The 22068-nt window shown below is 33.5% G+C and overlaps 1 protein-coding gene and 1 long non-coding RNA gene across 2 annotated transcripts in view; one reads left to right on the top strand and one right to left on the bottom strand.

Moving 5' to 3' along the window:
* The window catches only part of LOC143244903 (tubulin beta-4B chain-like), an 18675-nt gene extending 6703 nt beyond the window's left edge, over positions 1-11972 (top strand). Inside the window, exons 5-8 of the mRNA XM_076490412.1 lie at positions 7741-8094; positions 10247-10386; positions 10635-10777; positions 11692-11972. Of these exons, the coding sequence (XP_076346527.1) occupies positions 7741-8094; positions 10247-10386; positions 10635-10777; positions 11692-11942 (888 nt within the window). The 3' untranslated portion in view covers positions 11943-11972. The remainder of the gene's footprint in view (positions 1-7740; positions 8095-10246; positions 10387-10634; positions 10778-11691) is intronic.
* LOC143244909 (uncharacterized) lies at positions 11595-22068 on the bottom strand. Its single transcript, XR_013025378.1, has 3 exons — positions 21944-22068; positions 14484-14578; positions 11595-11945 (listed from the first exon to the last, which is right to left on the bottom strand). It is a non-coding gene; the product is annotated as an uncharacterized LOC143244909 (long non-coding RNA).

The following is a 22068-nucleotide window of genomic DNA, read 5'->3' as shown; positions in this document are numbered from 1 at the left end:
GCATTGTGTTGGTTGGTTGATTTAGTGTTTTATGGCACAAAGCAGCTAGGCTATCTACGACAAACATCAGGTAAAATTAAAGTAAATGTAGTAAAATGCACAAAAGGAAATTAAGGTAAAACAAAACAGAATTTAAAAAACATAAATAGCATAAAACTAATGTTTACATGTAGTCTACAATGTTAAGAGAAAAACTACAGTAACAGAAGTCGTAAAGGACTTTCTGTAGCATAATGGTTATTATTATAACCTGCCAGGAAGACTAAAAGGTAAGTACAAAAACCACCATCAGTCACCTGAAGTTGGCCTTTCCAGTCCTGGTTCCGAGTTATGTGACATTATGGCCATTTCCAAAAAGTAAAGTAATAAAAGTTTTAAAAGACGTGTAGCAAAATTTTAATAATAATTCACCAGGATGAATAACGGGTAGTTCAAACAGCAGCGTTAGTCATCTGAAGTTGGCGTTTTCAGTCCTGGTGTCGAGTTATTTAATGTTACGGCCATTTTTTAATTTCAAATCGAACTAGAGAGATTGTGATTATTAAAAGGGAACCACATTAAAAAGGTTTAATGTATAAATTAGAAACGCAAATGGCATTAAAAAGATTAATGGCCTTTAAAAAGCTAAAAACATTATCAAGATGGACAGTGTCACCATCGCCAATAACACTGTCTAACGTTATGGACAAACCTTGGGACAGAACATGTTTAAAATGGTGTCGTTGTTGTGAGTTGTAACAACGGAAAGAAAGTAAAATGTGGCTTGTTGTGATCTCAGTGTTACACAGACAACACACTGGTGCATCAGTTCCAGATAAAAGAAAACGATGAGTTAAAAAACTGATAGAACAACTTCCTCTTTCCGATCCTTACGAAAGCAAGACGGCCATGTCCAATATGTTCAAACAAGATATAGATATTCTATGTCCTCTAAGTTTGTGTGAAGGAAGTAAAGAAACAGAACAAATTGTACGAAAAGTATAATGAGTATTCTTTTTGTATTTGTTGATACTAACACAGTATGTGTATTTGTTTCATATGACGGACAGTCACTTTTACTGAATTGAAACTACTTTTCTTTCAAACTGCCGGACTAATCAAACCTTGAGAAATTTGTTAAATAGTGATGTTACATTTCCCCAAAATGTCTAGCGCTGTTCATGTTAGTGATTGCATCCATTCAAGCATAAGAGACATTGTAATCTTTGAACATCATCTGACCAACCACCAGAGGACACTGCTGTATACGTTTGTATTAAGGAGTAGTTTTATGGCTATACTACCTATAGACAAACTACGTGTTATCTGGATGAAAACACAAGGGATAAATTTACTAAAATAAAAAAAATCAGCAACAAAAATGACATCTTTCTTAACCATGATTGATGTGAAAACTACGTACATCTAGAGTAACTGAATAATTTAGAAAAAAAAAATCTATATTAGAACAAGAAAATAAAAACAAATTCATGGTATTTTGCCAAAATACTACACTTCTCCTCCGTCTTTACTTCAGACATGTCCTTAAGCAAACAACTACTCAAATTTATAAAGCAAAAAATAATATAAACCCTTTCGGAAAAATCGCCATAAAATTCAAGTAGAATACCTATAAAAAGTAGCCCTCTAACAGACGTATTATTATTAAAACTGTAGCATAATACACAAATTAATTAATTAACTCTTTGATGGTAAATCAAAATGCATAATAAATTCATTACACTAGATATACAAATAGAAAAATAACGCATGACATTACATATAATAAACCCTCTGAAAATTACGTTACAGAAAAAAATTCAAAATAGCTCTTAAAATGCACAAAAATGGAAAAGAAATAAACTTCTTACACGTGCATTACATAAAACTATGACCATAAAGAACAAATTAATATGCGTATAACACTGAATTAAATGAAACAGCGTGGAGGTAATACACACACATTCACAATATAAAAACAAATAAAATATAATTACACTTAAACAAAAGAAGAAGTGATGCCAATAAAATAAAATATACACTGGTTGACTCACGCACTGCTGTAATAATAAATAAATGCACAAAATACTTCTCCTTCCTAGAAAGGAAAACCGAAATGGATATTTATACATTTGAAACAGCAAAAGCATTGAAATCAACAAATATGTAAGTAATATGTACAATCCATACACATTTAAACAAAGACTAGTACGAGGCTCAGCTAACTCTTTTCTTCTCCAGCCTGTTGGTAGACCTTTTACAACAGAGGTTATTTTGTTGTGGAAGAGGCACAGATGATATCTGAAACTTAGGCCTTCATAGCCTGCAATAGCTCCACACATACCTGGTAGACTTTTTTCCTCTAGGCAGGAGAGGTATCTCTCTGAGACAATTAGCTTTCCTTGCATTTGTACAAGGCATAAGCGTCAATCCACTTTGTATTCATATCCTAGAAATGCAGATCTATCACAAGGATTTGTTTTAAGGTGAGCTGTATGTTGGTATTGGGAGATGGAGTCATTGGTAGGTTGATACTCGGTTTACATTATGGTAACTCTTTGGGTTTGTTGTGGAATGGTAGCCTAAACTCTTTAAAATTGGGAGTTACTTACTGCCAATATTAATACCATGGCTGGAAATGGTGCCTGGCCAGTTATCTTACCAAAATGGTGATCTCCACAGCAACAGGTTTATCCTAATATATGTAAAAACGGCAGGTTTGGGTTGAGAAAAAATTTTTATGCAGAGGAATGTAGTGTCGGAATGTAGAGGGCGTACTTAGATGTTTGAATATATTTATTAATATAGGTATAAGCAGCATTACATCTCCCACAATACTGGTACAGATATGTAGACGACACGATTGCGGGATTCACATCTACAGAACTCACACTTAATTTTTTCAATCACATTAATTCTATACATCCCAACATTAACTTCACATGTAAACAGGAAGAAAGAAATCAAATATCATTTCTTAACCTCAAAATTACTAGAACCGATACACAATTTAAAACAGAAATCCACCGAAAAAAATCACCCACACTGGACTATACATTCCTTGGAACTTGGCACATGAAACAAAACAAAAAGTTAATATACTAAGAAACCAAATAAACACAGCCATAAAACTATGCTCGCCAGATAAAATTAACCGACGAATTAAACAAAATAAAACAATACTTCATCAACATCAATAAGTTTCCTCCACAAACCGTAGAAAATATTATACGCACAGACCTAGACAAAATCAAACAACAAAAGTAAATATACCTCACCATGGTACCATAAGCTTCATTGGATTTAAACTCAACTAATAAATATAGCTATGCTGCCGCTTTTATCATTTCCACGACGCAACTATTACACATTATTTTGCAACTCAGATAAATTCCCCTCCACTACCATCAGTTTGTTATATAAATAGATCCTGGGTTCACTGAGAAAGGAATAGCATTTAGACTAAAAAAATAGTTTCTGACAAAGAGCTGAATCAAGTTAGTATATGGCAACCACTACGTTTGACTACTAGAATCCAGTGATGTTTCATCATCTTTCTCTAAGATCTTTCTTGCAGCTACAAGTTTATTGTTACCTAGGTACAATCTACAAGGTCACATCACGTTAATATTACTTTACACTTCTGACTGTATACCTACAGACTGAATTTTCATTCTCTTTAATTGCATATTTGTAAAAAATATTATATAAAGAACTACATACTTCTACAATATTTCAATCTTCAACTTTGAAACATTTTCTTTTCATAACTGAATAAAACGTAGGTTACACCAAGTGGATATTTGATATGATATTTAATCTACTGTCCACGAATGTCATTCATTTCTGATAAGTTCCTCCACTCATGAATATTTCAGTTTCATCTAGTCAAAAAATCTTGCATTACACTTATTGAAAAAGAACAGATAAAATTATATCTTCTATCAGACACGCTCTGAGTTTACGTTTTACTGTTATTTTTACATAAAATTTAATTAACCTATCTACACAATTTTTTAATGTTGAAACTAGAATATTCTCTTAAAAGTATCAACAAAAATAACAAGTGCATTGTACTTTCAAGCAATACTTCAAATAACAGTAATCACGGATAACCTTATGTCAGAAGGCTGTAACATCTACATCAATTTTTTGTTACATTACCAAATTGTTTATAGTTTTGTTATTTGTATTGTTACGTATTTTAATTTATCTTGGACGAGCCTCTAATTTATTATATTACGTATTATGATTTCAAATAGCCTGAAACTGCGTTAAATTGTAATTTTGAATTAAATGTTGATACATATCAACTTTAACATTTGCTAACAAGATTGATACACAGTTTTCTTTCTTGATACAAATCTATTTTTATATACAAACAATAATACAATTTACAATAATTGTTATTGCAAATGATATATATTACAAACAATAATGAGTCTTTATCTGAATACTTTATTGACGGTTCACGATGAGGGAATTTATTTGATATCGGTGCAGTTCACTTAACAGGTCAAGTTTTTCACAAGTATATTTTAAAAGCCCAAGTTGTACCATTTCTTTGTAGAAATACATCTGATGTTAATCTACTGAAGTTAAACGATTTGTAACTTTCAAAATCTATAAACTTTCCTGGACAAATATCTATAGCTTCCCAATCAATAAGCGTTTATTACATTTATACCTTCCAGAGGCTTTTAGTATACTAACTGTAGCAAACCAACAATATAAACTGTCTCTTGGCACGTCGATTTGTAAACTTAGGGGAGGTTTTCAAAATTCCAGTTGGCGCTGGACGGTGTGCTAGTGCTATCGTAAAACATATATTGTTGAGTCTTGCAGTCAAGAATCTTCTACAAATTTAGTGAATAGGCGAGAATTTTGCATGATACATGATATATAAATATATATTTAACTAAAATAAATATAGATATTAAAGTAAATATAAAATAGTAAATCCGTTACACTATAATAGGTTCATTTGCGTCACACAACGCTTGTAAGTAATATATTCTAATGTTCATACACAGCTATATATATGTATACGTACACACATTATACATTGTCATATAAATTAGTACGCTATCACAGACTGTCCTATTTCATATTCAAATTACTTCATTAGTTTTCAGAGGTTGGTAGTTGTAATCACACAAAGTGCTACCATTTATAAACATTCAGTTTAACACATTGTTTGTAATTTTCGGCATCATCAAGTAAGGAATCAGGGCCAGAAATTAGACAAATTAAGAAATTTCACCTAAAATTCTCTTCAGCTAAGAATAACACTTGTACTCTCACTGCAGCATCAATATACAATAAGAGAAAACGTAACAAATGGTGAGTGATTCTTGCAAAACTTGCAACATTTCACTTGAGGAAATTACTTGGTAATTTAGGAAGTAAGGACTCTAAAGCACTTTCTGTTGTGTTTAATAATTTCTGCTTATAATCTTTAGCTGTGGATATTATTGTTAGTCCATATAATACTGTGTGAGCTGAGCAGCTATCACTTGATTTCATATACATAACTTATAGTGAAACTCTGGTTGATATTTTGAAGAGTTAAGGCCATGATCCTAATCTTTTTACCTCTAAACCATCTTTAATTTGAGCAATCGAGTGATAATCATAGAATACAGTGCTTACATTTTACCATACAATAACACCAATTACCTCAGACAGAAAGGGTCACAATTTCTTTTCAGGTGAGTGTTTGATTTAGTAAAGACTGTTTTCTTTGTGATAGTACAGTGAAAATCATACGTTAGATGGTGAACATAATCACCTGGTAGGTTGAGAAACTATAAATAATTCCTCATTTCAGACATTGATTTTCAACCTCATGACCATTGTAGATGCTGGTAACCATAATTAATCCATATCTTAGCAATTTGGAGAACATCATCGATGGCTTGGCTGAATTTTAGACATGGTTTTTGCCTCAAGATGTGTTTCTTCTTCATCTGGTTGAACAGGAATGACCAAATAATTACTCTCAACTTGTTTCTTCCTCTGCTTTGTTAGAGTGGTATTCTTCTTGCTCAATAGTTCCTTTCTCTGACTCATGATGAAGTTAACTTATAAAATGTTTGTTGTACAAATCATGCTATTTCTCATGCACTAAATACATCCAATGATCTCTTGATATTGCTGTCATATGTTAATGGACGAACTTGTAGCATAAACCATTTCCCTTTGCAGCCGAAGCTGAGCTATCATGTCACTGGCACATACATTCTCCACCTTGGTACACCTTTTCGTTTACTGTTTTATCATAGCTCTTCCATTGTGTGGTGTAAACTCATGCACGTCAACTGAAGTATACCATAATCATCTCACTTACTCTTATGCACATTGTGGAACATTAACTCTAGGGACGTCATGATTCTAGGGAGCAAGGTATTCAACCTGAACATGAGCATGTTCGACAGATAACCTGCTTATCTCTGCTCACTTGTACTGTATGCCATCATGATGTATGGTAAGTGGTTACCACAATTGTCTTGGTTGGGATTCATAAGCTTTACAAGCATATGCTTGAAGATTTGTATTAACTATTGTACTGAACTTTCAGACTGGGGATTATAAGGCAAAATACATTCCTTAACTGGATCCAACATTTTATAAAACTCAGAGAATAATTGGCTGTTGAACTTAATTTCTTAACCTACGTGAATCTCTTTCAGTAGCTCAAAGCTGGCTATCAATTTCTTAACCAAAGCATCATAATCGGTTTCTCCTAGCATATCAGTCAAGATATAAGTAGGTTTGTGTTTGTGTTTTTTTTCTTATAGTAAAGCCATATTGGGCTATCTGGTGAGTCCCTCGAGATGAGTTCAAACTCTGATTTTAACGTTGTAAATCCGTAGACCTACCGCTGTACCAGCGGGGAGACTAATCAAGTAATGAGTAGGGAATGACTACCTTGCTACCTTGTTTCGTTTCTATAAGTTTATCAGTGATATTCACGGCTACTCCTCCAGCGATGAACTGTTTAGGCCAGTGTTTTCATATTGTGCACATATTTGTACAAGTCTGACACCAGCACTGAACATATCGACTTTAATGTAGAATGAAATTAGACTAAGAAATAATCGTTAAAAGGCAAGATAATACAAAGGTTCTAATCATACACATTCAACGTAGAGCATAGTAATAAAAATACCGATTCCATTGTAAAATGGTCTTTACTGTCTGACCAAAGGTGTCTACTCGAAACGTCGCACAAAATAAACTAGAAAAACTATTTAGACCTGTTAATTTTTTAAATTACATTTATCCAAGTTTTCTGTACAAAGGGTACAATAAATAACGTCATAAAATATGTGACGTTATAAGTAGGATCAAGTTATTTTGAAGTATTGACTTACATTGACTGTTTCTTTTAGGGCGTTTACAACAAGCTTTTTTGTTCTTAGATTAGAAATATAGAAAGAAATACGAGATTACATAGAAGAACGAAAAGTTTGCCCAGTTTTCTCCTTATGAAGGCCTCCCTCTAGTACAGCGGTAAATCAAAGGTTCGATTCCCCTCGGTGGGCTCAGCAGATAACCCGTTGTGGCTTTGCTATAAGAAATCACACACACAAACTTACACTCCTTACGAAGAAAGATTACCTTCTCGAAAATATTCGAGTTATTGGCTTATTTTTTAATCTTTAGTTAGTTTTTGAACCTGTGTTTTTGTAATATCATAAACTAATAAATAAATTGATTGTAAAAATTATATTATTATACAACAATATTTATTTTCAGGTATCTGAGACTGTAGTTGAGCCATACAATGCCACATTATCTGTGCATCAGTTGGTTGGAAACACAGATCAAACTTACTGTATCGACAATGAGGCTCTGTACGAAATCTGCTTTCGTACCCTCAAACTCAGAAATCCCTCTTATGGTGATTTGAATCACTTAGTGTCAGCCTCTATGTCCGGTGTAACAACATGTCTTCGGTTTCCTGGTCAGTTGAACGCTGATCTCCGCAAGCTTGCTGTTAATATGGTGCCCTTTCCACGCCTCCATTTCTTCATGCCTGGGTTTGCTCCACTCACCTCCAGAGGAAGCCAACAATACCGAGCTGTTACAGTCCCAGAAATGACTCAACAGGTGAAATGACTATGGCTGTTTCTTTAAAATATACCTGTATACCGCTGTAATAATGGTTGATTTACATTACCGTTAAAATATTAAGGACTCTTATGTCAGAATAATTAAATTGAATCTCCCAGACAAAATATTTTCAAAACATTAAGCTACCCTACAAATACAGCATATCTAATACGTTTTGATGAAGTTTTTTTTTGGCAAAATTAGAACATTTCTCGTATTCACATTTTTATGTTAACACCTATATTTAATGTGTAACTTCTTTTACAAAAACAAAACAATATTTATGAATTAGTTTTTAATTTCAGTCATGATTAGTTTTGTCTCACATTAATTCATAAAAATGAAGAGGGAAGAAGAGTGAGAAAAAGAAATAAACATTACGTATTATGTTACGTTTGCTCCTTATAAAAGCATAAAAACAAAAGACCATAGGAATCACAGAAGACACCTAATTGAGCTTGTTTTGATTCGACCATTTCTGATTGTATGAAGGTTATAGCAATTAAGACTGGAATATGCAATCGTTTTAAAAATTGTAAATATTTTTGTTATTTAAGTATTTGTTTTATATTTATATAGTTCATTTAGGTTTTGAAATATTTTGTATCTACATTGGAGTTCTTTGTTTTTTTAACCGTGACTGATTCATTTACCTCCACAACCAACAATGAACCAAATAATTCCAGAAAGCGATGCTTTGTTCAATCAACAACACGCCATCTTTTTCAGGATAGCGTTATTGGTGGCTTTGATCAGTATTAAGACGTAGAAATAATGATTTATTTTTCAGAGCTGTGTTGTTGGTATTCCATTCACTACTAAGAAGTGGAAATAATAATTCCTTTCCTTCTGACAAAAATGATTCAAAGGCAAATTAAACCGGTCTGTTAAAAATACGTAATTAAATGTAATTACTGTAGACTGAATAGTATATTTATGTGATGTAAGGTGTCGCTAGTGATATAGTACGTAACACTGAGACTTTTGTGAACCTTGCCATTTTATTGGCAAATCTAACAATAATCAGGACATAAAATCTTAAGAATTCTAAAAGGTAGTATTTTATCAGAAAACGATTGATTAGTCCGCCATATTACTGGTATTTTATTTTAATAAAAAACAGAATGTGAAGCAAGACGTTAACATGTCAAAATTTCATAAAACAGAGCAATCAACTCGCTAAAACTCGACTCATAATCCGAGGGTCGCGGGTTCGAATCCCCTTCATACAACTTATTCTCGCCCTTTCAGCAGTTGGGGCGTTATAATGCTCGGTCAATCGGTCGTCGGTTGATATATGTAGAATTTCCTTTATATTACATGGATTGTACTTTCTATAATTAGCACAGAACGCCGGTTATGACCCGGTCGTTAGGGCACCCGATTTGTAATATGAGGGTCGCGAGATCGAAACACCATCACGCCAAACATGCTCTTTCTTTCAACTGTGGGGATCTTATAATGTGACGATCAATCCTTCTATTCATTGGTAAAAAAGTACAAGAGTTGGCAGTGAGTGGTGATGACTAGCTGCCTTCCCTCTAATCTTACACTACTAAATTAGGGACGGCAAGAGCAGATAGTTCTCGCGTAGCTTTGCGCGAAATTAAAAACAAAACACTAAAACTATAACATATATATAATTACTCTATACTCACATGTCAAATATTCGAGTGTTACTTATGCTAAAATTTCACAAATAATATATATCTATCTCTCTACCGTATTCAGGATAACCAGAAGAGTGTATAACAGTAAATATGATCTATGAAAAACTCACCTAAAAGTCGTAAAAAATATAGTCAACTAAGCCAGATTTGACGCTTTGTTAAAAATATATTTAACAGGTTGCATTAATTAGAGCATTTGAAGCGTTAATAAATATCTAATTATGTTTTCAAAATAATTCCGAGATGCACCAACGGTCTTAATTTTAGGGTTACTGATCTATTATATTTACCTCACGCTTGTAGTGTAGATTTAGAGGTATAATAATACTTATACACACAATTGGAAAGCAAAAATCATTATATATCATCTATAAAACTGTTGTATTACATTTTCTAAAAATATATGACAGTGAATAATATCCATTGATATATTTTTGTTACCTTGGAAACATGAAACTTAACGAGGTATACTTTTTAAGATGTTCGATGCAAAGAACATGATGGCGGCTTGTGACCCTCGGCATGGACGGTACCTGACAGTTGCTGCCATCTTCAGGGGAAGAATGAGCATGAAAGAAATAGACGAACAACTTCTAAACGTTCAGAATAAAAATAGCAGGTTTGGCAGTTTTTGTACCCAAATATATGTAAAAGTTCTGGTCTTTATAATTCGGTACGCTGACTGTTGAAACAGCAACTGGACAGTGTGTGCATCAAAAATACAAACACTTATATATTTTTGTAAAAGATAAACAATGTTGATGATATACATTGTAATATGAAACACATTGTTCATAAACTTGACATATCATGGAATATGATGGATTCGATTTTGCTTGAATCAAAACTTTTTTTCTTTTTCTTAAGCTACTTCGTTGAGTGGATCCCTAACAATGTTAAACTGGCTGTTTGTGATATCCCACCTCGTGGCCTCAAGATGGCAGCTACCTTTATTGGGAATTCCACGGCCATCCAAGAAATCTTCAAGAGAATAGCAGAACAGTTTACAGGTAATATTTTATGTATGTACTATTTGATTTATAATTTGTGAGTAATATCGCACATCATGGCAGTTTTTAAAATATCTTAACATACTTGTTATTTTACTGAAGACTTGTCTTTAACTAAAGCTAAAAATATTACTAATATTTCCCCTTGTTTACTTTGTTATCATAGCTAAATAAAAATTAGATGAAGGTAAAAAATACATATTTTATGCGATGTAATTTTGTAAATTGAATGATAAATTTAAAAACGGAAATAAATTGAGAGAATACTACAGTATGAACGAAGTGGCTGTTATCCGACTAGGAATTCTGTTGTGTACCTGGAGTATTTCTTGGTGTCTAAGAATTGACAAACAAACAAACTTGTATATAGTACAACAATAACAGATTTTTCCCTGTCCATGAAGTTTGTGAATATTCCAAATCGAGTGTATTTATTTTTGTTAAGCTAATTCCTTGTAAAAAAAGAAATTGTTTTATTTGGTAACCTATTACAGAGCCTATATTTGATAAAAATACTTTCTACATCATGCACATTTTATCGTAAGAATTTTAATTATTTATTGATATTATTAAATTATTAAAGTGTTTTTAACTGATTATTCTAAGACAAGCTACAAAAATAGGTTTTAGAACTTTTAAATTATAATACTATTGCGAAGTCGCGAAGAAGAAAAATCATATTCCTTGAAAGGTACGTTTTTAAGGAAGAAAATATGCTCTAGGTTCACTTTGCAAGGCTAAACACAAGCTAAAAAGCACAATGAATACTCCAACGTATCCTTGAAGCGAAACGCAGAAATAAAACAATGTCATTGGTTTTTCAGAGTCAAGTTATATGTTTATTTTTCTTGTATTTAGTTCAGAATACATTATTGTTGTTGATAAAAACAGATATATGACTTTGTCTTCCTCAGCCATGTATCATCGCAGAGCTTTCTTGCACTGGTACACAGGGGAAGGGATGGACGAGATGGAGTTTACTGAGGCTGAGTCTAACATGAATGACCTGGTATCTGAATACCAACAGTACCAGGAAGCTTCTGCTGACGATGATGATGATTTCGACTTCGATAACGACGATGATGAAATTTTAATGGAAGATGTCCAGGCTGTTCTTCAACCCTCGCAACAGATCGGTCAACCCCAACGTGGATATGCAAACTAAAAACTATATAGCGTTTCTTCTATAAAATTAATGTGCAAAAATAAATCTCTGTATTAAATCATTATCAATGAATTTGAAACAAAATCAATTTTTTTTTTTCAGTATTTGACTCTGCTTAAGAACAATAGTCAACTATTCGAAACCAATAGAGATTTTAGCCTTTTTTTCAATTCATCGAACTTTTTATATGTGATCCTGTGCTAGGTTTTTAATTTGTAAAAATAAATCACTGTCAGTTATGCTACACACCTTATAGTTTAGTCTGTATTATTTTGTTCATTATTATACAGTTGTGCAAAATCGGAAAGAAATGTGTTAAATAAATTATTTCAAAATTTACTTATTTATAAAAGTACTCTGATGCAAGAAATGGAATATGTGACAAACGGTTTGATGAGCTATTTTTCTTATTTAAACAATTATGGGTGTTTTCTTTACAATTTCCTTAAAATAAATATTTAATGATGTTATAAAACTTTGAAAGTTTTAACATATCATATCGCTAACGTTTACGAACATTTAGGCTTGCAATTTTGAAATATTATAACACAATATAGTATTTCAATAAACATGATTTAAAAATTTACGTACTGGAGATACGACAATTTCAACGTAATCTCACACAATGAGAGTACTGTATATGAATTACAGAAGTATATCTATCTCTTCACGTTAAGTTAGTTTGTATTAATAACAGGCTTGTTGCTCTAGTATTTCGTTTCGGTAATTCTCTGTAGAATTTGACACGGATTATGATAAAACCATAAACAATCAAATATAACCTTGATTGTAGCTAATACGGCGGACCGCTTTCTTTATACAGGCCCGGCATGGCCAAGTGGGTTAAGACACTCGACTCGTAACCCGAAGGTTGCGGGTTCGAATGCTTGTCACACCAAACATGCTCGCCCTTTCAGCCATGGAGGCGTTCTAAGGTAACGGTCAGTCCCACTATTTGTTGGTAAAAGAGTACCCAAGAGTTGGCGGTGAGTGATGATGACTAGCTGCCTTCCCTCTAATCTTACACTGCTAAGTTAGGGACGACTAGCGCGGAGTCCTCTAACTTAGCTTTGCGCGAAATTAAAAATCAAACAAACAAAACAAAATCTTTTATATATTTAGATATCTGTGGTTCATTGGCTTAAAGACTGATTGAAGTTCATACTGTATTCTTAAACTTCTAATAAAATAATAATTACAGGATATATATCTATATACATATATTCATACTTTTAGAAACACGTATGTGTATATCTTTTAATGTTGTGGGGTATTACTGAATTTTTAAGCTCATAATATAATAAACGATTCACTTTTTTTTTTTTTTACATTACGTACAATACAACTGCATCTATGACTTGCGGCCCGGCATGGCCGAGCATGTTAAGGCGTTCGACTCGTAATCCGAGGATCGCGGGTTCGAATCCCGGTCGCACCAAACATACCCGCCCTTTCAGCCGTGGGGGTGTTATAGTGTGACGATTAATCCCACTATTCGTTGGTTAAAGAGTAGCCCAATAGTTGGCGGTGAGTGGTGATGACTAGTTGACTTCCCTCCAGTTTTACATTGCTAAATTAGCGACGGCTAGCGCAGATAGGTTGTTTGTTTGTTTTTTGAATTTCGCACAAAGCTACTCGAGGGCTATCTGTGCTAGCCGTCCCTATTTACCAGTGTAAGACTAGAGGGAAGGCAAGCTAGTCATCACCACCCACCGCCAACTTTTAGGCCACTCTTTTATCAACGAATAGTGGGATTGACCGTCACTTTGTAACGTCGCCACGGCTGAAAGGGCGAGAATGTTTGGCGCGACGGGAATGCGAACCCGCGACCCTCAGGTTACGAGTCGCACGCCTTAACACGCTTGGCCATTCCGTGCCTACGCAGATAGCCCCCGAGAGCTTTACGCGAAATTTTAAAAAACAAAGAAACCTATGACTAACCATCAAGTGGTGGTAAATATGCATAACTGATGTGAAAAAAGAATATTTCTGAAAATGTCTGCAACTTTTCCAATCAATAAATCTAATGGAAACTATTTTATGTTTTTGTTATAATTAGTTCTGATATTTGTTTCAAATTACATAAAAATTCAACATAGAACCTTCTTTTTCAACTCATTCATGATTAATAAGTATAATAATACACTGAAAACATCAAAAACGGTAACTCGTTCAAAAAAGATATTCGGGTAATGGAGACTAATAAACCAGTTTTTTGTTATTAACTGGGTATGTTAAAAGTATGCGTCATAAAACACCAAATCAACCAGTCAATTTAAAAGTAATTAATACCTATGAACCAGAATATGTTAAGAACAGTTACCACTTAAGAAGTAAAAGACACTCAGGTACCAGATCATAATTAGATTTGTTGAAAATAATTGGTACTTCAGAATTAGAATATACCTAGCTGTAAATGGTTTTACTTGTTGTAAGATATTATGTTAGGTCTATTATATCATCAGCACCACGTTCCTAATCTAGTACCTTTGGGGTTTTCACGAATTAGAAGGATATTTAATAATAGTATTTAAAGCACACCTCATTCGTCACATCCATTACCGACGACGCGTCTTGCTCAATCCAGAGTTCTTCAGGCTGCAGAGGGTCTAACAAACATAGTGGTAGTCGGAACACTATTTATTAAACAAATTAACAACTGTTGTAGAGTGAACTCCTAATTGGCCTAACATAATGTTTTATGACAAGTATATTTGATTATACTTCGCCAACATTGAAACGTCCCTCACGCTTTAACATTATTGTTAAAACTGCTATTATTTCAGAAATACAACACACTTAGGTCACAAATAATAGCTGGATATGTTGAAAACATTTACCATATCAAAATCAATATACGCAAGAAATAAGTAAAATACCGTAGTCCAATTCATTTAACATGTTATAGGAGATTTCCCTGATACCGAACAAGAATGCCTAACAGGGAATTGGTAGAATGTGATAAATAAATATTTGTTATGAAACTAGCAAGCATGCAGAAATAGTTTCAAAAACACCTAATTCAACAGTTCATAAAGCACAAACGACAATAAACTAGGTTATTAAGCAAAAGTTAAGCAGGGTTTTCAAATAGGCCAATACTAGGAATAAAAAAAAAACATTTTGAGGAACAGTTTCCCCTTTATTCTAAACTTTTAATAAGATCATTGTTTGTTCGGGAGTTCGGATTGTACAACCACCTACGAGACCACTATGGGCTTTACGTTTGCTCCAGACTAAACTTGGTTGACTTGATAAGGTTTTGAATTTGCCGTTTCAATAACTGTTGGTCTTCTTCGTTCTCAATTATATTCGACTTTGATGATCTAAACGATAAAATTATTTTTTAAACTTTATAATGCTTCGATGTAAATAAAGACAGATTGTTGTAGATAAGCCTTGAACATACGGTAAACAAATTCTTATGTTATCTACTTTACATTTTCTCTCTAATCTTGTACATATTTATATTATTAAATTATTAATACGATAATGATGTAATATTTCTGAGTGATCCTTTTATCTATGACTACATGTTTCAAGAAACTTAACAGTGTTTTCACATCACAATCACGTGCATATGTAGAAAAGGCAAATAGTTTTTGTGCTCACGAGTGACACGATATATTGAGTGTTGGTACTGTTACAAAAAAATGGCTTTCTATAAACAGAAGTATAGAGTCGACTATTGTTCTATTTAACTGTCATATTAAAAAAAAAGTTAATCCTCTTTTTCAATCTCTAATATAAATATGTTGACAAGACTCATTAAATTAAGATGTTATTTATATTTTAATAGTATCAGAACGTTATTCTACCATACTAAAAACGTGTCAACTAAGTACCTTTAAAAGTCTCACCTCGGATGTGTTAAACATCTTCATTTCGAAATTGAACGCAAGTAATCCACATAAAGACGGACCAAGGGAGATCCTATTTCTAAACCATTAATCTATTTATAAAAAATATTGATCATACTGAAATATTTGTTTGATACTCATTCATGGGTAAGCTTTACAGTTTCGTTCACTTCAAGCAGATAAGTCCATTTTCCAAATAATCTAAAGCCTCCTGAAGTGGAACATTCGCAAACAGTGACACAGCTTCAAAGAGGCTAAGCTATCGATTGGGTCTATAATTATCTCCAAGATTTTGCTAATAAAATTAAACGAACGTGTTACTGTGTATTCATGAGAGTTCGTTAAAAAGATTAAATTTTTCGGGAAATAAATTTTGATAAAGAATAAAATGATGAAACTATAGTGTCCACACCTGGATGAAAGGAGATACGTATTTTGTAAATTTTAGGTACAACAAAGAACTTTAGTAAAACAAACATTGTGGGGACAAGAACTTTCTTTTCTTGTGGTATCAAAACAAGGTAGTTTTAAGTAGCATTTTTAACCTATTATGGACCACGTACATAGGGTGCGTTTTTATTTGTTCATAAGAACCACCTTCTAACAATTCATTCAATTTTCTTAAACCATTTTATCCAATATTACGACTTGACCACCCATATCTGCGTCCCCTGCTGGAACAGCAGTAGGTCTACAGATTTACAGTGCTAAATCAGGGGTTCAGTTCCCATCAGTAAATACTGTAAATAGCCCGATGTGGCTTTACTATAAGAAGTATCTTTATCTGCTTTGATAATTACAATTTTATCATTTTTCTTCAATGTCTGTAACTGTTCTTTCTTTTCCTTACTTAAGTTTAGGCTTACTCTTCTGTTTCAATAATTCATTGGCTACAGAAGTTATTAGATGTGGACAGATGTGTGTAACTTTGAGTAATTTAAGTCCAGCTAGCGTTTTGGTATGTAAATGAACATGTGAGTTTATAAGCCACAACCAAGATTTTACTGTTACTCCTGAAGATGGTGTTAAAGATACCAAAACGTATGCAGAATCTTTTAAGGGAAAGCCCGTGTTTTGACTAACTATTTATTGTGTACGATTTTAACATTTTATTTCTTTTAATTGTAAGTACAAAGAAATATATCTTAATATTTACTTATGTTTATAAGTTGTTTCATCATTCCTTCTTCAATGTAGTAAAACTTCATCAGGGTAAGACTAGAGGGAAGGCAGCTAGTCATCACCACTCACCGCCAACTCTTGGGCTACTCTTTTACCAACGAATAGTGGGATTGACCGTCACATTATACACCCCCACGGCTGGGAGGGCGAGCATGTTTAGCGCGACGCGGGCGCGAACCCGCGACCCTCGGATTACGAGTCGCACGCCTTAGGGACGGTTCGGTGCAGTGGGCTAACAACCTACTCACTTAAATACTTGTTGAAGAATCCGCAAGCGATTGCGGCCCTATGTTCCTAGATGGAAGTTAATGGTGATAACTAACTAACTAATTTATTCTGTAAATAATCCGTATAATTTGTCAAGCATATGACGTACATAACACCAAAACAATTTGAGCAATAAAAGTTTATTTTAAGTTAAGCACAAAGCTACATCACGAGTATCGAAACCCAGTAGTAGAAGTTCACAGACATTTCAGTGTGTCGCTAAGCAATAAAGAAAAATCCTAATTCAACATCTCAAATTACATTTATATACATTTTGATCAATTATTTCTAACAGTTGTTGAAAGGAATATATTGAGACTCATCTTTAAATGAATTAAAACATGATAACCCTCTCACATTCCGCCGAAAAGTTATATCAAAGCTTTTAAAGAAGCTACAGTCAAATGACATAGCAACACTTTAAACTGTCTTCACCCGGCATGGTCAAGTTGTTAAGACTCTCGACTCGCAATCCAAGAATCACAGGTTCGAATTCCAGCCCCACCAAACATACTCACTCTTTCAGCCGTGGTGGCATTTTTTTTTTTTTAATTTCGCGCGAAGCTACTCGAGCGCTATCTGCTCTAGCCGTTCCTAATTTAACAGTGTAAGACTAGGGGGAAGGCAGTTAGTCATCACCACCCACCGCCAACTCTTGAGCTACTTTTTTACCAACAAATAGTGGGATTCACCGTCACATTATAACGCCCCCACGGCTGAAAGGGTGATCATATTTGGTGCGATGGGGATCGAACCCACGACCCTCGGATTACGAGTCAAACGCCTTAACCCACCTGGCCATGTCGGGCCGGGAGCATTATGTGCGGTCAATCCCAATTCGTTGGTAAAAGAGTAGCCCAAGAGTTGGTGATGGGAGATGGTAACAAGCTGTCTCCCATCTAATCTCTCACAGTTAAATTAGTGACATCTACGTCAGATATCCTTTTGTTTAGCTTTGCGCAAAATTCAACTCGAATCAAACAGACTAAACTGTCAGTCAAGTATTGGCTTTTAATAAGGCCAACTCTCCCCTTCTTTTTCATTTTGCAAAAGTCAGGGTTCAATTTATACAGTGGCATAATGGAGATATCCCGTGTATTCTAGAGAAATACAATAACAATGTGATACCCCAAAATAAGATTATATGTATATAAACGTTGAAGACAGCTCTATCTAAAAATAAATAATACAACAAACAGTGTAAGCTTCTTCAAGATATGTTAATCTTATAAAATGTCATATTAGCAAAAAGTAGAAAAACATACGTGCTAAGGAAATTCAATAAACTTGTTCGTTTTTTTTTTGGCATTGAAAACATAAAGAAATAAAGTATCATAAGAATTATTCAAGCAAATAGAGGTAATGCCAGTGTAATCACGAATACAGAAAACACATGGTTTAAAGCTGACTTCAGCTGCAGATGGTCGATGTAAGAAAATCAAGTCTGATCCACCAACTTAAAGAAAATAATGACATGTTAACCACTCAGGAGAAAATGAAAAATCCAGGATGTCTCTTATATCCCATCTAAACGATAATACACTCAGGCGACGTAACGTGGAAGTCAGCAAAATCTAAATATTCCACTTAAAATATTTCAAATAGTTACATGATGAGATTTAAAGCGGAAGAAGAATTTGAAATATGACGATTACCTCAAACAATTATGACACCATGAGTAATATTTAGCTAATAAAGGCTTACTAAGAGAGTTTTTTTTTTTTAAATCGAAACTATTGTTAGAAATATGTGACAAAGTTTGAAGTTGAAAGAAGATAAAGTAATACACAAATAAAGATAAAATAAATTAAAATATGTACAGATCTGTAGATTCAATGGTATGGTAATGCTGTTGTATTCCTTAGCTTTGTTTTTAGCAGTTCAGGTGCTTGAAGATAAACCGTGTGAATATCTTCACACTATAAATAATATAAAAAATTGGGCTCTAACAGACATATTTTATCATGGAAGGATGACTTAACAAATCACACGTCAGAGAGAGTAAAATGCACATGAATATTGAACAAAATAAAATAAATTTGCAACTAACTTGTGTGGAATTTTTTTCTTTATGTAGTTACTTTGCAGAGTTGAAGTCTACTTTATGAATAACATTCAACAGTTTCCAAATCTCACACTAAACGGGAACATTACGTGTTGTTCACTTCTTTAATATCGATCTTATACTATCTAATTTACGCCAATCTATGTTTTTGATTGTTTGTTGCTGTTTTTTATAATTTCGCGCAAAGCTACACGAGAGCTATATACTCTAGCTGTCCCTAATTTAGCAGCGTAAGACTGGAAGCTAGTCGTTACCAATCATCTCCAACTCCTGAGCTACTCTTTTAACAACGTCTAGTGGGATTGACTATCTCATTGTAACGCGATCATGTTTGGTGTGACAAGGATTCCTTCTTACGACCCTGAGATTACGATTCGAGCGCCTTTAACCACATGGACATGCCGGGCCTATTAATAAGTGGTCTTGTGTGTTCGCCACATGTTTTATATAGAGAAAGAAAACGGTTTTTTAATGAAATGTTTGAGAAACTGCTACGTGTGAAATTTTATACGTCATTATTTTTCGCGATTTAAAAAACAACAACAACGTATGTACATTTTTTACTTCTTCACGAAAATGTTAAAAGTTATATATTTTATAAACCTTTTTCTTTGGTGTTGCTTTTTCTCACACAACTTATAACGTTTCAATCTCCTTACTTCCTTCTTTCTTTATTTTTGTTTTTTCTTCTCGAAACAATCGCAGATTGCCCTCGTGTAGCTTTGCGCGAAATTCAAAATAAAAACAAACCAATTTTTTTGAAAAACTTTTTTCTGTTGAATTTTTTCTTCATTGCTATTTCTATGTTTAGTATGCGGTTTTAAAGCTTTCTAAGGAATAAGTCATATGTTTCCGAGTATCATAAAATGAGAGTACCTTCGACAAACAAAGTGTAATATGTAAGAAACTCTGGTTCTTTGTCCATTGTATTGGTTTTATTATTTAGTGTGAGTTTATATGTTTATTAGCTTACAACGCTAAATTCCGGAGTTTCATTCTCCGTTGTGAAAAATACAGATAGCTTATCGTGTAACTTTGTGCTGAAACAATCAAATAAATATTTTTACATTCCTCATTGCTCGGTAATATGAGTTGTGAAAAATGAATAGGCTTCAGGTGTTTTCTGAAAGAAAGAGTGTAATTACAGCACGTTACATTTTCTTTATTATGTATTGACATTTTGTACCATCGTTTTATATGTGAAAAAAGATTTAGTTATGTAGAAAACAAGAAAGATGAGTTATCATTCTGAATGGCTACTTAAAAACGTATAAGTGTAAAAGTATTAAGTCATATATTTCTTAATTACTGTATTTCTCTTAGAAATGTGTCATATATGTGTGTTTCTCATATGTCTTCAGCCCAACTACATAGCTTCTTACTTCTTCTAATTCTTGAATTACTCTTTTCTATCGAATTTGCCCCGGCATGGCCAAGTGGTTAGGGCGTTCGACTCGCACTCTTAGTGTCGAGGGTTCATATTTCCGTCACTTGAAACATGGTCACTCTTTCAGTCATGGGGGCGTTATAGTAGGCATCAGATCATATATGCAATTTGAATACAAGTGAGCTGTTTTACGACCGTTTTTTGACGGTTCACGTTTTATTTCAATTGGAAAATTACATTGCGTTTGTTTTTAAGCAAAGAAAACTGACTGCAATGCATTTTTGACAAAAGTGTTTGGGTTTCGATGCAATTGGTGCATTTAGCATGATAGATTGTTTGTTTGTCTAAATTTAAGGACAAAGCTACACAATGGGCTATCTGTGATCTGCCCATTACGAGTATCGAAACTCGGTTTCTAGCATTATAAGTCTGTTGATATACTGCTGTGCCACTGAGGCAGGGTAACATGATAGAGTGCTAGAGTTGGCTAAGCAAAGCAGGGAATTTTTTCTCTAGATGATACCATTCCCTGCTATTTTACTGAGTGCAAGAAAAGACTGCTATCGAAGGGAGTGCTTTATAACAGTTGTCATGAAAAATATGTATACATAAGCCAAACATCAATAAATATATACTCAATCACGTTCATTTCTTTGTACGTTTTTCTGTTCATGTTTGTATCTTTCAGTTACTCAATGCAGGAAGTTCAATGTTTTCACGATATCTCTTCATAAATAGAGACATTTTTGTTCTTAATATGTTTTTTCTCAGACTGATTATTCAGCACATACGAAGCAGTAACGAATCGATGGTGAAGTTTTAGGTATTGCAAAAAAAATGAACAATTTTTCTGTAATGTAATTAAAAAAACATGTTAATATCTAAACATATATATTCTACGTTATTAGTCATTCAGGAGATACAGAGGGTGACAGGAATTTTCTCTTATATGTAAAATTTCATGCAAATATGTTTCTGAAATATTTTGATATCATTCACACTATAACACGAAATAATTATTCAACGTTCTTGCAACATTTTACTCTTTTATATAATTATTAATATTCACCTGAATATTACTGTTTTTTATACATTGATTATCATAATTATTGAAAAGGTTGCACAAAAAAGGGTAATTCACGCGTAAGACAAGTGGTAATTCACAAACTCTGTTGGACTCAGGTGGTTAAGCGGTTATGTTTGAGGCTTTATAACGTTAAAATTGAATTTCGATACTCACCGTAGATTGAGTCAAATAGCCCATTTGGTTGTTTTGCGCTTAACAACAAATAAACGAAGTCTGTTACTTATCAGGACTGAGATACCAAGTGGTTTACCCTCTCTGGCTTTAACTGGGAAAATAAC

Source organism: Tachypleus tridentatus, chromosome 1 (assembly GCF_004210375.1).
Source record: "Tachypleus tridentatus isolate NWPU-2018 chromosome 1, ASM421037v1, whole genome shotgun sequence".
Taxonomy (NCBI): Eukaryota; Metazoa; Arthropoda; class Merostomata; order Xiphosura; family Limulidae; genus Tachypleus; species Tachypleus tridentatus.
Note: the sequence above shows the minus strand (reverse complement) of the source record. Positions and strands in the feature narration are given on the sequence as shown.